Source organism: Diorhabda sublineata, chromosome 3 (genome assembly GCF_026230105.1).
Source record: "Diorhabda sublineata isolate icDioSubl1.1 chromosome 3, icDioSubl1.1, whole genome shotgun sequence".
In the NCBI taxonomy this organism is placed as follows: Eukaryota; Metazoa; Arthropoda; class Insecta; order Coleoptera; family Chrysomelidae; genus Diorhabda; species Diorhabda sublineata.
Window position 1 is genome coordinate 24,813,942 of NC_079476.1, and position 16,385 is coordinate 24,830,326.

Sequence of the window (16,385 nt, forward strand, 5' to 3'; positions counted from 1 at the left end):
TGCATCCCAAAATCGCATAAAAAATTGGTAATGTAAATATTACGACTTGCCATTAATTTTTTGTATTCCTCAAATTCATAATGATAAAATATGCAAAACATTTCACATGTACATAAGATTAATTGACTGTTACTAAGAAAATAAATACACATGTATTAGGTTCGAATGAGAAAATAAACAAATTATTGCAAAAAAGTGTTGTTACAGAGATAATAAACAAATATACCTAGTTAGTCATTTTATTGCATTTTCGAGTAATCAATAGCTAATGAGTATTTCAAATTCATGATGAATTGTATGAATTTTTATAGCAATTTGTAAAACAAAGAACTAGTTTTCTCAACTGTGTCACTTTGTGACTGTTTTTTGCTCGATTACATCAATGCGCATAGATATCGACTTTTTATTGTACATAACGTTGCCAGATTTCACAATTTGTCACAGTCTAGCGTATAGATAGCGAAATTGCAAGACGATTAGAAAGTGAAGAATTAGAACACGGATTATCACCAAATCCTAGCTTTCAGTTTTTTAAAACAATTTTTATTTATAACGAACGATCGATAGAATTTAAAAGTAAAAATTTTTCAATATCAACAACAAATTTTGGCTCATATTGCAATTTAGCTTCTCATTAGTCGTAATCGGAAAGTTACAGAAAAAAAATGAATTGATCCTATTTTACATTCTTGTACGTAAACGAATTTTACATTTCATAAATTTCACTTCTATTTCTTCTTTATTTTGTACCAAAACTTCAGTTTGCTTGACTATTTTTTAAAATAATAACAAATAGTTCTGCTATTTACAAAAGTTTTAACACTTAAATATCAATTTACTTGAACCTCTTTTATGTTAGAACTTTATCATTGAAGATCTGGCATCAGCGCTAGACATACGGGCAACCCATACAATGTGCGAGGCTGGCGTTAGTCAGTGTTAAATATTAAGTTTTTGTAGAATGTTGTGTTTTTTCACTTGATTCGTATTTTGTGAAGTAAATGAACATCATAAGAAATCTTCTCAAGACAAACTTGTTGTTTTACCGGTGCGATAAATGTCTATGAATAATTTTATTTTTTAAAAACTATTATAGAGACATAATATCGATTATTGTTTGTTTTGTTGTGCAGGTTATTTTCTTCTTAAAGGTGTGTATTACCTATATTTTATTGAAATTATATGTATGTAATTCAAATTGATATAATAATATCAAGATATTTTTGCTGTACTATTATATCATTTTATGTCAATATATTGATTAGTGTACCAGGTAAATCCGGTAGGGACGGTTTTGTTTGTTTTCAAACATCTTCGTTTTTTTTAGCATTAGCCAGTTAGTTAATTAGTATGGGTAAAATAATATCTCGTAAAAAAATAGTTATGGCGCGGCAAATAAGAATTTTCCTTGAGAAAAACCATCAAGTGGTGTCATTTCCTTGTTTATACTTATTTAATGCGGCTTAGTAAACCACAATTTTTCTGTTTTCTTTTTCGTCAAGTAATATTGGAATAAATAAAAACCATAGTACTGATAATCAGTACAAGATTTATGAAAAAAGTTGTAATATTTTGTCAATTTCAAATATTGATCGTTTAATTACCGCTTTGACATCGTAGTGTGTTCAAATTGTAAATTGCAGGTTAATAAAATGATTCTTCAGAATATTCTATCTTATAAAACTCATGTATGTAGATAGCCGACATATTTTCATATGTTCTCTTGCCAAAAAATGTATTGTTTAATGCCAGAAGAAAACATTTCATTTTTGGAGAGTATAAATAAATATAGGTACTATCAGACATGCTCGTCCCAAAGTTTTAGATGTTTTCAACTCATTTAGGATATAAAAAATGTATTTTTGAGCCCAGAATTCGTGTAATTTATGAATTGTACTTAAAATATCTTTGACCTTCTCAATATTTTATTTCTGATTTATATCTAGTGATCTTAATCGATTTTCAAGCTTCCTGTTCGTTATAAAAAATAATTTAGACACATATACAGGATGTTTCTGAAGTAATCTGAAAGATTGTTGTGGGCGATTCGCTATATATATATACATATATATATATATATATATATATATATATATATATATATATATATATATATATATATATATATATATATATATATATAAGATTAAGACGAAAAGCATTCCAAAGAATTCCAAAGCATTAAATTGTTTGTATTAACGCATATTCTAAATTTTTACAATCATTTCCATAAAAAAACTAGACACTCTCAATTTAAAGAAACTATTACGTATGTCTTGTACGAGGATGGTCTTAGAAGTAAATCTTCGAGCATTTCCAGCTAACTTTGTCCTGTCACGCGACTCTCAAAAAAATACGGACCCATCTGCCCACACACACACATCCCAGATGCCTATTTTACGAGAGCGTTTGTTTTCTTAGGCCGACCTCTGTATGTCAAAATTTAAGAAAATCTGAAATAATGAATACGAAAATGGTATTTTGACCCCACAATTTGGGATATATTAACACTATATTTCGTTGATTAAAACGTTTTGTGTCATTGTTCGATATAAATAATATTGTAATTCTAATATTGAAAGAAAACATTGATCAAAGTATATTATTTATAATCAATTACGTAAGAATTTATTTTTAGAAACTTCGTCAGTATCTTTAACCCCAAATTGAAAATGCTAACCAACCGATCAAAACGGGTTTGAAATTTATGTAAATATAATTATCAACTTAACATTATTCCATACTATAGTCTTGTTGATTAACTTTTCGCTTTTTTAAAACAGATTATTAACCAATCAACACTACCAAATACGAACTTTATTAGACCGATCTCTTGAAGTATTAAGTAATTCTTGTAATAAAAATTCAAAATTGATTTCTGCTGGTCTCGTTGCGTAAACGAACTAACAGATCGAGTTTTTTTTAGTGGACTAAGTATGTTATGTAATTTGAGAAGATGTGTTGTAATTATGTAAGTCTTAAACTCATACAAAATTTTAAATCACTCATCGTCAGAATTTATGCTCAAAATTCACTCTTGGCACCCGTCTTGCTGATATTTAGCAGTAACCGAGCCCTTTGTGAATTATTTGCTCAATATTACCTGCGCTGATGCCTAAATTTCAGTTAAATCGCTTACAGTACTGCGCCGGTCTCCCAAAATGATTTTTTTTACCAAAAAATTAATAATGCGTTGCGCAACAGGCATTGGTACATCCTTCTCTCTCATGACTATAAGTACACTAAAAAGTGAGGTTAGGCGGTCTAATGCACCCACGCCAGATTATTTAAAAATTCCGGTGTATATTTGAACCACCCCCGTATATTATATCTAATAGGCCAGTTGACAAAATTTGGAAATTAGTTTAAAACTATAGCTTAGCATCAATTTCACCCCAAAAATATATTATTTTGAGAAAAATAGGTTTCTTACGTTAGTATTTTGAGTTTTTAGAAATAAATTTGAAATTGACCGCGAAACAGGCCAAGACTGTCATGGCGTCTTGAATGACGCCATACCTCGCGAAACAGCTGTATTTGTTTATGACAGTCAATCGTGTTTTTTAATAAATAATGAATTCCTCGTATTATAAATACTGTATAGTGCCCCAATGTGAAACTACAACGATAAAAACGCCGGACAAATTATTCATATACGTTCCGAACAATAAAGAAATAAGACAACTAATTCCACAAATTATTTCTGTGAAGATAATGTTGATGTAAGTATCAAGCAAAACTTGATGTATCTATTTATAAATGTATAGTAAAATAATGAATCTACCATAATATACCACACATAACATATAAAATGTTCCGATGAGCAAAAATAGTTGTTCATTAAATTACTGCAGTTTGCATTGTTAAATCCTGATTCCATGGCAAATTATACTTGTCTTTCAAGATTAAACTAAAAACGAACTTTATTAATTTAACAATAATTGTTGAAAACTCGAAATAACCTGGTTACTTTATACGAAAATGACAGCTACAACATAGCGTTTCGCGAGGTGTGACGTCACGCTTTTCTGATTGGTGTTTAATGTCACGTGATTAAACGCGATCATTTTGTCGATTTTATTTTCCAAAACTGTTATTAATCTTTTATTATTTTTGTAGACAAGTTGTTTTTTTATTAACTAATCATGGTTAATCATTAGAAACTCGAAGCCATCCGATTTATTCTTAGTGGAAACAAGCCTATCACCATAGTATTTGGAATTCAAACAATCAATGAATCCAATATCATTTGGTGTCACCAAGAATTAAAATCCTCTGTGGATTATGATCTAATGTATCTTGAAAGACAATGTTTATCATATTCATACTACATTGACATACGTCAATGTTTGATATGCTATTATAAAGACACATAATTTTTGTTCGCATTTATTTTTTGTCTAATGTGTTTCTTCATCTAAATCATGACCGAAGATACCGTTGATACCATCGACCCAAACGAATCGAATGAAGATTCTGCAGATGATGATAAAGATAAGAACATAGATGAGTTACCCGAAGCTGAAGAGATACAACCATCGATAGAAGACAAACCGATTCCTGGTGAAGATACTGCAGGTGATGAACAGAAACCGGTAGATCAGTTACCCGAACCTGAAGAGATACAACCATCGGTAGAAGACAAATTGGAACCGATTCCTCGGGAAGATACTGCAGATGAAGATCAGAAACCGGTAGATCAGTTACCCGAAGCTGAAGAGATACCACGATCAGTAAAAATTCAACTGGAACCAGTAGATGTTACAGATGAAAAGCACGAATTGATTGATAGTACAAATGAACCTGTAGGTTAGTTGTTGTATTTATTTTTCTAACCGAAATATTTGATAAATAAAATTTTTTTGTGGTTAGAAGCTGCGGTAGTCAAAGAAACGTTTCAAGAAGACAAAACGGTACAAGCTAATTTTGGAACTGCTATATCGAACGCTTTTCTCGATACAATGTCATACCAAGAGATACATAAAAAGGTTATTTTCGCAGAAGGTAGTGATAAAGACTTATTCCAAGAAACTGATGCGAAATCTAAAGTACCTGATATAAATTTTCCCGAGCGTTACTCAATTGAAATCGACGATAATGGTAAATAAAGACCATATTAAGAATAATCATATGAAGTATAAGTATAAGGCGAAGCTGAATTAGATTTTTAATAAGTACAATGCTAACTAATTTCGTTGAGGATCATTGTTTTTTAAAATCCATCCTTGTTTCCTTTCTTTTTTCTGTAGTAAGTGATACCAGAACGATATCTGTGGCACCAGGATTTGGTTATTATAAAAATTATTCTACATTCGAATAATCCCCTTCAATATACTCCCCTCCCCTCGCCACACACCTTTCCGTACGTTTTTTCCATTTATCGAAGCAGTGCTGGAAGTCTTCTTTGCTGAGTGCCTTTAGGAACTCTGCCGTTTTTTGCTTTACCGCTTCCTTTCAAGGAAATCTGAGCAGAACTGTTGATGCAAGAGTTTTTGGTCGGGAGTCTAATTTTTTGGTACCAACTTCGCACATATTTCTGTCATGTGTAATTCCTCATCATCCGGATACTCATTCGAAAATCTGCACGCACAATTTGGTTGATTTTGGTCGCTGTTTCCGGAGATTTTATCTTAGTGCGGTGCCAAATCTGGTGAGTACGGCGGGTATTCTGGTGGACCTCGTATTTTCATCATTGTAATTATCAGAAATGATAGTGCTGTGGAATATATGTTAATGAACGATAAAAGTTTCAGAAGATAATCGCCGCATGAGTGTAGTTAGTGAAAGTGATAAGAAGAAAAGAAAAAGAAGAAAATCGAAATCAAGCACAAAGTCGATCGTATCTTATACGTTAGGATACAATTTCAGTGAGAGATTCAATGGTCCTAGAGGTACCGAGGGAGAAAATATATCAGATTCTAATCCTTGGGTAATTTGAAAAAAAAAACAAATATTCTAAATGAGATTTTTTTTTAAAATTACGCGAACCAGCGGCAACAACAAACAAATTTAGAAAGTTTTATTTATACATTTGATCCTTATACTAATTAAATTAAAGATATTTCCGTCTCCGTTCACTTAAATTTAAAATTAAAAAACGAAAATGATGAGATGATGTCTGAGAGATTAATAAAATGATGAAGCATCCATAACCCATAGGCGTATCACTTCTCTTAGTAGACAGTTAAAATATTTTCATTATTTAAGTTACATCTCGATTACGACCGAATATATTGGATGTACAATTATACTTTCATATATTTTTTTAATACAATCATTCTAAAGCTTCTCTAACATATCGTAGAAGGATTTGTCTTTTTTCGAGATCAACGAATAGCCAGTAGTCATTGGGGGGCAAGATCTGGACTATATGGTGGATGAGGACGCAATTCGAAATGTAATTCGTTCAATTTAACCATAGTAACCATCGACTTGTAAATCGCTGCATTGTCTTGGTGCTTTTTCTTCGACATATGAGGCCGTTTTTTCTTGATTTTTCCATTCAAACGATCCAACAACTCTATGTAGTATTCTCTATCGATTGTCTCCCCATTTCGGAGATAGTCGGTGAAGAATATTCCATGCGTATCCCTAAATACTCAAGCCATAACCTTCCCCGCTGACCTTTGGACGCTTCGGACGTGGTTCATCGGCTGCAGTCCGCTCAGATGATGATCGTTTTGATTCGAGAGTGAAGTGATGGATGCATGTTTCATCCATTGTCACATATCTGATTTATTACGTGTAAACATTGCTCTCAATCATCATTACGTTGATTTTTTTGATCGACTGTGAGTAAAGACGACACCCACTTTGAAAAAAGTTTTCTCATGGTCAAATGTTCATGCATAATTGCCTTCTGATATCTTTGCGGCCTCAGCTATCTCATGCAATTTCAATTTACGATTCACAGTCACACACGACTTCCTTCACTAGGAAACTCAACCTCAAGCCCATCAAGTTTTACGGACAAGTCATTGAGAGGAAACCAGAAACAAATAGATCAGGTTTTCTCGGAGAAATATCCAGATTTAGTTCATCGAAAACGGGTTCTTTTACAACAAAACAATGCTAAGCTACAAAGGAATAAGATCGAAGAACTTGGTGGTATTGAACTAGAATCAACCAGCATTTAATCCAGATCTTGCACCGTCAGATTACTATTTATTCAGATCCATGGCGAAATTTTTGGATCGAAAGATAATGAAAATGTAGTGCGATAATTTTTTGCATTTAAACTTGCTGAACGTTGGGTTCAAACCATAGAATACGTTGGGCTAATCCTTTCTTTTTGTTTTATTATCTTACAAAAAAAATGAACATTGAAAACCGTCGTTATTTATTAGACATTCTCTATACTTCGGGCCGCATTCTAGATCACTTGAAATAAAAAAATTAAATAAGAATTATATTCCGATTCTTATTTTTGTTGCGGTTGTAGGACACGCCTACCGTAATAGAAAATTTAGAAGCCTCATCAGCGGAACAAGAAGAAGAGGAGGAGGAAGAAGAAGAAGAAAGTACACTTACCTCAATATCAACTGCTTTAGCATCTAGATCCTTTTATTACGAAAAACTTAGACTAGTTTCAAACGAATTGAAATCTAGCAGAATGTTTAATCAAATTTTACAAAAAAAATTAGCTGTTTACTATAGGTAGGTTCAGATCTATAGAATTGTTTCTTAATTTTCCATCTTCTTTTTTAACTTTTGTTCATTCAACGATGTTCGTAATTCGAACGAAGTTTTTTATCTATCGATACAAGAGTGGTCTGATAATTACTTAGTCCAGAAACGCTTTATTTTTTAATATATTTTACCTAGAAATTTTGACGGTTGTCAAACCAAAGTGAGGTTAATTGAAGGCCACGATAAATCAAAAACGTGTAATTCGAGTCAATAACTTTAGATACGTGACGATAAACGGAGAGGTAGTTGTCTCGATGTCAAGCATACATGTACGCACGGTCAACGATTTTGAAAATATGGTTTCATCAAGTTCCCATTGATTGGAAGCCCTTCACGTTTACTCATCACCTCTTCATTAGTCTTAAATTTCTCCTTGAGAAGTAACTTTTAAGTTTGGAAACAAAAGGAAGTCACACGAGGCCAAATCTGAAGAATACGGTCGATGAGGCAGCTCAAATCGACCAATTTTACTTTGGCGAAAGTAAAGGTGTAAACTGGTGTTTTATCATTTTGGAAAATTACTATTTCCTTCGTTAAATTATCGTCGAAATTCACTGTGTTCTTGTATATACATATGGATTCATATATCGTCGATTCTCAAGCTCAAAATTACAAGCGGGGTGAGACCCAGCGGTCTCTTGAATTGCTTATTGTCTCAGTTATCTCGAAATCTTCAATCGAAGTGGTAACCGTTTTATTTTTGTTATTTATCACGCAAATTAAACAGTGAGCGAAAACTTATGACCGGTAGTGTATTACACGATAATAAATTCTCATACTGACTCTGTAGGGCGATGAGGTTAAGTAATTATTGTCCTACTCTAGTATTTGAATTCTTTGGTTACAATTTTACCACGTATCAATGCTGGTGCAGCAATTTCTGATCTGTCAACTTTTTAGACAGAAAAATATGCTCCACGCATTCAAAGAAGATGAAACCGGAATTGGAATTGTCAATAAATATCACATACTGTTGAACAAATTCGAAGAAGTTTGTATATACGATAGAAAAGAAAGAGACAAAATGTCCCGTCAATTTACCATGATACGCAATAAAAAGGAAGCAACTAAAATTAAATTAGACCAGATATTTAAGGACTTTCAGGATAGGGAGAGGGAAATCGGGATTGGTTTGATTCATACGAAAACTGGAAACGAAATACCTGAAAAGTAGGTTTACCTTTTACTGGTTACAATATACTAGAATTTTATAAATAACCAAAATTATTTTTTATATTATCGGTATTGGTAGCACTGTCATTGACATTTTTAGTGTAAACTTAAAGTTTGGAGGGTAAAGCGGTTTAGAGAAGGTGAAAGAAAACGAGAGGCCCGGTGCAGGATCTTTTTACCAAACCAACCCATGCTGGTTACCAACGCTTTTGAATGAAATAACCATTTATTTAAAAAAACCTAATAGAATATGACTTCTTAAGCTCTATATCCCGATTGCAAAGCTTGTCAATCTAAATTAAAGTATTGCGATCACAAATTACTACATATCATCTTAGAAAAACAAAACTCGTTGAGTATATAGTCAATAATATTTATAACATTTGAAACAAAAACAGGAATTCCCACAATCCGATCAGGTAAAAAAGATACCAGATTGATAACTTTATCACACAGCTTGCAACCATCTATGTTTGACTTAATTTTTATTACATAGAAAGTTTGATAAGGTCGAGTTTCTCCAAAATTGGAAGTTCGGATTGGGAAATCTCGACTCAGTTTGATCGTGGTTCACTTGGAAATCCGAGTTTTTTTTTATTTAATCAATTTGGAATCTACTTAACGATCCTCCGATCCATTTCCCGTCTCAAGCATTTCCAACCTAAAATGGACAGTTCTCTTTCGATTACAGCCAAGGCAAAGGAAATATTCGACTCTTCCTCTCATTTACAACGTATCCTGTCATAGTTTTCTATTATTTCTCTGTCCTGCATTTCCTTGACTATACCCTCTTTCCAGCTTTTTCGTGAGCTTCCTTTTTTAGTTTATGTATTTTGTTGCCTTTTTACAAGACCAGATTAGATATCTCGTTTTGATACCATTGATTAATGTGTGTCCTACTCCCATCAATTCCCTTATTTTGTAATTTCTTATCGTATATAATAAAGTAGTCATGCTTTTAATGATGTGTCATATATTCCTTAACTTTCGATGTTGTTTGGTACCACAAATTTCCATTCATCACAGACATGGCTTCTCTGTCCTGTATATTTCTCTCTTTGTTTGCTGGGTGTACTTTTATTCCTTGCAGTGTTTTATTTGCGGCCCGTCCTCCAGGTAGGTGTCTTGTACTCTAGCTCCGGTGCACATACATTCCGTTTTTTTACTTTTTCTTTGGGACACTAAGAGGATAGTTCCAGATGTACCTGGCCCAACAACGAAAACACGAAAATTTTGGAAAAAAATATATTTTTTCACAATGATGTGTAACCTGGTGCGTTGTCTTGATGACATAACACTTTCTTCTTAGCTAAATGCGGCCGTTTTTACTTGATTTCCGTGAAACATTGCCAACCACTCGATGGAAACTTCATCAAACTTGAGATATACGCTGCATAGATGGTGTACTTTCTAATACAGTGATACCTCTAGGTCTAGGTTGAGCCAGGTTATCCTGGGATCATCTTCGTATGATGTTATGCATTGAGGCTTCCACATCTTGCGTGCCTGCTTGAAGTAAACCTCAAATAGCGTTGGCGAGATGTAACACTCTTCAATAGCAATCGAGATCACTCATCATCATTAAAAAGTTAAGACACGGATTCTAAATATTCAACGCCATAAACTTGTCTCGAACGGTCCTTCTTTGAAGCCGGTTCTCCCTTTTCAGCCCATTGTTTTGATTGTGTTTCGTATATGAAGCGATGGATCCACGTTCGGTCCATGGGTTTATTTCCGTGAAACATTGCCAAACATTCGATAGAAACTTCATCAAACTTGAGATATATGCTGCATAGATGGTGTACTTTCTAATACAGTGATACCTCTAGGTCTAGGTTGAGCCAGGTTATCCTGGGATCATCTTCGTATGATGTTATGCATTGAGGCTTCCACATCTTGCGTGCCTGCATGAAGTAAACCTCAAATAGCGTTGGCGAGATGTAACACTCTTCAATAACAATCTAGATCACTCATCATCATTAAAAAGTTAAGACACGGATTCTAAATATTCAACGCCATAAACTTGTCTCGAACGGTCCTTCTTTGAAGCCGGTTCTCCCTTTTCAGCCCATTGTTTTGATTGTGTTTCGTATATGAAGCGATGGATCCACGTTCGGTCCATGGGTTTATTTCCGTGAAACATTGCCAAACATTCGATGGAAACTTCATCAAACTTGAAAGATACGCTGTATAGATTGTGTACTTTCTAATACAGTGATACTGTTAGGTCTAGGTTGAGCCAGGTTATCCTGGGATCATCTTCGTATGATGTTATGCATTGAGGCTTCCACATCTTGCGTGCCTGCATGAAGTAAACCTCAAATAGCGTTGGCGAGATGTAACACTCTTCAATAACAATCTAGATCACTCATCATCATTAAAAAGTTAAGACACGGATTCTAAATATTCAACGCCATAAACTTGTCTCGAACGGTTCTTCTTTGAAGCCGGTTCTCCCTTTTCAGCCCATTGTTTTGATTGTGTTTCGTATATGAAGCGATGGATCCACGTTCGGTCCATGGGTTTATTTCCGTGAAACATTGCCAAACATTCGATAGAAACTTCATCAAACTTGAGATATATGCTGCATAGATGGTGTACTTTCTAATACAGTGATACCTCTAGGTCTAGGTTGAGCCAGGTTATCCTGGGATCATCTTCGTATGATGTTATGCATTGAGGCTTCCACATCTTGCGTGCCTGCTTGAAGTAAACCTCAAATAGCGTTGGCGAGATGTAACACTCTTCAATAGCAATCGAGATCACTCATCATCATTAAAAAGTTAAGACACGCATTCTAAATATTCAACGTCAATACCTTGTCTGGAACGGTCCTTCTTTGAAGCCGGTTCTCCCTTTTCAGCCCATTGTTTTGATTGTGTTTCGTATATGAAGCGATGGATCCACGTTCGGTCCATGGGTTTATTTCCGTGAAACATTGCCAAACATTCGATGGAAACTTCATCAAACTTGAAAGATACGCTGTATAGATTGTGTACTTTCTAATACAGTGATACTGTTAGGTCTAGGTTAAGTCAGGTAATTCTGGGATCATCTTCGTATGTATTAAGGCTTCCACATGTTGCGTGCCTGCCTGAAGTAAATCTCAAATAGCGTTGGCGAGAGTTAACACCCTTCAATAACAATCTATATCATTCATCATCAAAGTTAAAACTTATGGATTTGAGATGTTGAAATCAGGAAAAGGATGGAAGCTACAGATGACCTTTGATGTTTATAACTATTTTAATTATTTCATTGCCACTCCTTGTTTACAATATGAAAGATGTTTTGGTTTGTAAATGGGTAAAGAAAGAAGTGAAAATTTCACGGATTATTTATTTTTCTCTTGGACAGGTACGTGGAACATCTTCTTAACCGACAGAAGTTTGCGGCGAAAAATATCAGCGAGATGCGATTGACTTGGTTGCAGTTGAAGAATATGGTAGAAGAAAAAGAAGAAGCCATAGCGGATATCGATAAAATCGATGACAATCATACTCTAACCGGTTACGAGAAGTTGAAAGCAGATTATTTCATGCTTTTCGATAAACTAGAAGAAAGATTAGGGGAATTAACGAACGTCAGATTTACGATTCAAAATACTATACAGATGTTGGCGCATTTTAGAGAGAAAATATCTGCGTTGAATGACGATATTAATGAACTGGGAGAAGAAGATCAAGAGCTGAATAGAACTTATAATTTATGTAGAATGAAGGTAGCGAATTTGAAGATGGAAAGAGACTCGTTACGTCGATCAATTGTGAAAATTAAAGAAGAATCGGGTCTGTTGATTCACAATAATTTATTGCGGGACATGGAGAATTGTATAGAAGAAGTTAAGCAGTTGAAAATACAAATGAATACATTAAAGAACGATTGTATCACTAAAGCCAAACAGGTTATATGAGATACATGTTTTAAAACCAACGGATATCAATAAGTTATTTTTACAGGTGAAAAATTTAAGGAGTAAAATTTTGGAGCGAAATAACTACGGTTTAGAAACAAAACACGTATGTGGAAAAGATAGTGTTAAATGTCGAAAAAAACGGAGTGTGACGAATTTCCAAAAAACACTCAGTACGTATAATACAAAAATACCTACCGACGCCTTTGATTATATAAAACAAGATTTTCAACTCAAAGGTGTTAGGATAAAGTTTGACGAAGCGCGCGTGTCTTCGGAAAAGTGACAAAAATATAAAAGTAAATTATATTTTGTAAGTTTTTTTTAATAAATCGTATTAAAAACCATTATTTTTTCAATCATCATCTTCAATAGTACCGACTTGATACTGTATACACTGTTCACAACTAAACTGTAAACTCAGTTTACCTTCAGTCTCTGAAGACGATAACTTGGTTATCGAAACGCGCGTCACACAGTGTAATTGCGAGTGTTGTTGTAGTGGTTGTATAAGTAAATAGTGTGTTCAGTATGAATATCGCCAACGGTTCCAGAAATTCCAACTTGAAACGACTTGATGCTGGAACACATACTGTGATTTTCAAAATTTCTTTTGAAAGTGAATACTGATAGCAAGTGACACCTCGTTCGAATTTTATTTAGAATACTTATTCGTTGATACTAATATTTTTATTTATGATGTTTTTAATGGTTAAAAAAATAAACACAGTAACTACCGCCCGATTGATTTAATGGCAAACATTGCCACGGCTATCGCAAATTTTATCATTTCTCTATTGTGTATTTTTGTACTTTCCAACTTTACTAAGTGGATTAGGTACTAAATTCCAGATAAAACTCTTAATCCGTCCTGAGTTGTGTTATGTACTCGGACTACCTTTTCGTTTACCTGAAATATCCAAATAAACACATCCTTAAAATCCTTAAAAATCGTCACACGAGTTGCAGCGCATCCTTCCACATAATTTCAGCCCTCAGTCAGGGTTGTCATCCGGAAGTTGATGCATTATTTTTAATTTGTATGAGTGGGATTCCATAGGTAGACGCTACTTGAGCTGTGGAAGAAGCGTTCACTACAATTTTTGTAACTATATCTGTGTCGTATCGTATCGTATATACCAACTTCATAAAAATATGTCATGGTCCAAAAACTATAAATTTGTGTCTCAAAAGATTAACTGGGACTAAACTACAATCATAAACACCGAAGAAATCAGCCGGTATTTGTAAATTTCAACCCACACTTATCGACAAAATATTATCTTGCCCTCGTATAAAGCAAAAAAATAAAACTATTATTTTTGGTTTGTGAAACACGGTTTTGACTTTTGCTTAATAATATGATGGAGAAAGTTTTTTAAATTTATTATTTTGTAATTTAATGAATGGATAATGGGATGAGTACTGTACATGGTTTCTGTTTTTTTTTGGAAAATAGAGTCAACAAAGACTAATGACGATTTATTTTTGCATCAAACAATTTCTAAGGACCAATGTGTAATTTTCGTAGGTTAAATTTTTTCGAATGACGTCGATTTGAACCAATAGAGCCGCAGATTGTTGACTTCTAGGGTAGTTGCTTCGGCAGGCGTCAATAACGAAGCAGACAGATAATTTTTATATAGCATGTGCAAAGTTTCATGTAATAGCATACCCATTACCTGATATTTAAGTTTGAATTTCTTTGAACAGTAATTTTGTTTCAGAATCATATTAATAAATTTTTTAATGATGTGAAAAATCGAAATTAATTGATTCAATTGGCATATTTAGGAGTTGAGAATGTTTGAAAATTCATTTTAGAAATTTAGTAAACATCAGCTTCCGAACTTACGTCTCCGTCGATAGCCGTGTTCAAACTGGAGCATTGAGTATTTATAATTATGTGGAGATCTGGGAGAATTTATTTTTAGTTTTGTGAATAAGCACCTTGCTATATACCAATGCGATCCGACAGATAGTAACTTTAAACTTTTTACAGGAGACCGACATTTCGTATGGGGGTGACGTCGGCGATAAAATCTACCAACATCGCAAAGTTATAAGAAATATGGCTGCCTTGAGATGGATCTAGCAGAAGTGGTTGAGGATTTGATTTGTACGTTTGATGGTTCCGGAGATACGACAATGGATACGTTAGCGATGTTCGTATTCGGCTGGATTTTAGCCGCCCTATTTATTTTGTGGTTAGGAAAATTACTGTACGAAAAATTCCAAAACCGAAACAAGACTCAGTCGGAAGCGAAAGCTAAGTTATTAGATACCCAAGCGAAAACAACAGATAGCATCGACGGTGATAATAAAGGGATTAAGAAAACATCGATATCGAGTGTTTCGAAAGGTTACGTCGCGCCCACACCTCCTGTCAGGAAGAGATTAACGAGACAGAGTCCAGCGCCGGAAAGTCGTAAACCTCGGTTTATACCGGCTCCTCAGTGCACCGGACCTGATAACGTGTGTGTTTTGTGGGTTAACGATGTGTTTCAGTGGTTGTATAATGACTTTGTCATTGTTAATGAGTTGCTGGGTGTTTGGATAGCCGCTTTGAACGAGTACACCAAAAAATCTGGAGCTGAGGTAAATACATATAATTTTTTACTTAATAATAACGATTTATGATAACTAAAATTAACCAAATTTAGTTTTTGAGATATTTTTACCGTTAGTAATAAAATTTAAGTGAATGAGAAGCGAGATAGACGCTCTAAAATAGTAGTCCTGGCGCATTCCCCCTTTTTTGGGGTTATTGTATTTACTAAAACTGGTGATGAAGTATTTCGAAAGTGGTTTACGACGAGAAAAAGTTTGGGAACTTCTGCTTTAAAATCTGAAAGACCAAAACGAAAGATTTGATGTCATTAGAAAATAACCATCATGAAACTATAAAAAAAGTGCCAAAAATTCATTATTTTATTATATTATATAAAAAAAAACATTGATGTCAACATCACAGTTATAATAAACTTGATAGCAAGATTGATTCGTCTTTTTAATTTATCTAAATCGAGGATTTTAGTTTTGTATACAATAGTTCCACACAAATAAATCTAATGGGACCAGATCAGGAAATCGTGCTGGTCATTCTATCGATCCGCGCTTCCCTCTCTACCGATTTCGATGAATTTGGTTCAAGTACTGCCGGACGTTTGGTTAAGTTGCTGCAGTCCATCCTGCTGAAATCGTATTATATTCGCAGGAACTCGTGTTTTTACTGGATCAGTAGTTGCCATCAATGAAAAAGGGACCTACGATAAAATTTCCGAAAATTCATGTCCGAAAATTAACTTTCTTTTCTCGTTAAAAGAGGATTCTTATTAGACCAACAGTTAAAGATAGGTATAGGACTTTGTACATAGTTAATAGTAGCGTTGTGGGTGATCAAAGGCCGTTAAGCACATGGGCCTTCTGATAGGTCCGTCGTGCCGATGGATTGAACCCTTTGATGTCATTACGTAAACCGTGGGGCTTTCCCAAATGCTGGGCACTCATAAATGACGTGGTCTTCAGTTTCATCCTCCTCCATGCACCAGCGGCACTCCGGATCATCCGAGATGCTTATGGCGTGGGGGTGCTACCGGAACTCGACTGT

The 16,385-nt window shown here is 34.2% G+C and overlaps 2 protein-coding genes across 4 annotated transcripts in view; both read left to right on the forward strand.

Annotated features, from left to right (window-relative positions):
- The first annotated feature begins 908 nt into the window (after positions 1 to 908).
- Positions 909 to 16,385, forward strand: part of LOC130441491 (phospholipid transfer protein C2CD2L) — a 38,200-nt gene continuing 22,723 nt past the window's right edge. For 2 of the 3 annotated variants that reach the window (XM_056775201.1, XM_056775200.1), the window contains exons 1-2: positions 915 to 1,151; positions 14,778 to 15,373. In XM_056775201.1, coding sequence (XP_056631179.1) covers positions 14,861 to 15,373 — 513 coding nt within the window. In that variant the 5' untranslated portion in view covers positions 915 to 1,151; positions 14,778 to 14,860. Of the gene's footprint in view, positions 1,152 to 14,777; positions 15,374 to 16,385 lie in introns of all 3 variants that reach the window. The other variant, XM_056775199.1, reaches the window with a different exon arrangement.
- On the forward strand, positions 4,425 to 13,122 carry LOC130441731 (coiled-coil domain-containing protein 96-like). Its single transcript, XM_056775513.1, has 6 exons — positions 4,425 to 4,809; positions 4,873 to 4,988; positions 7,442 to 7,656; positions 8,590 to 8,859; positions 12,220 to 12,766; positions 12,822 to 13,122. Exons 1-6 carry the CDS (start codon positions 4,425 to 4,427, stop codon positions 13,059 to 13,061), a joined length of 1,773 nt encoding a protein of 590 aa, XP_056631491.1. The 3' UTR covers positions 13,062 to 13,122.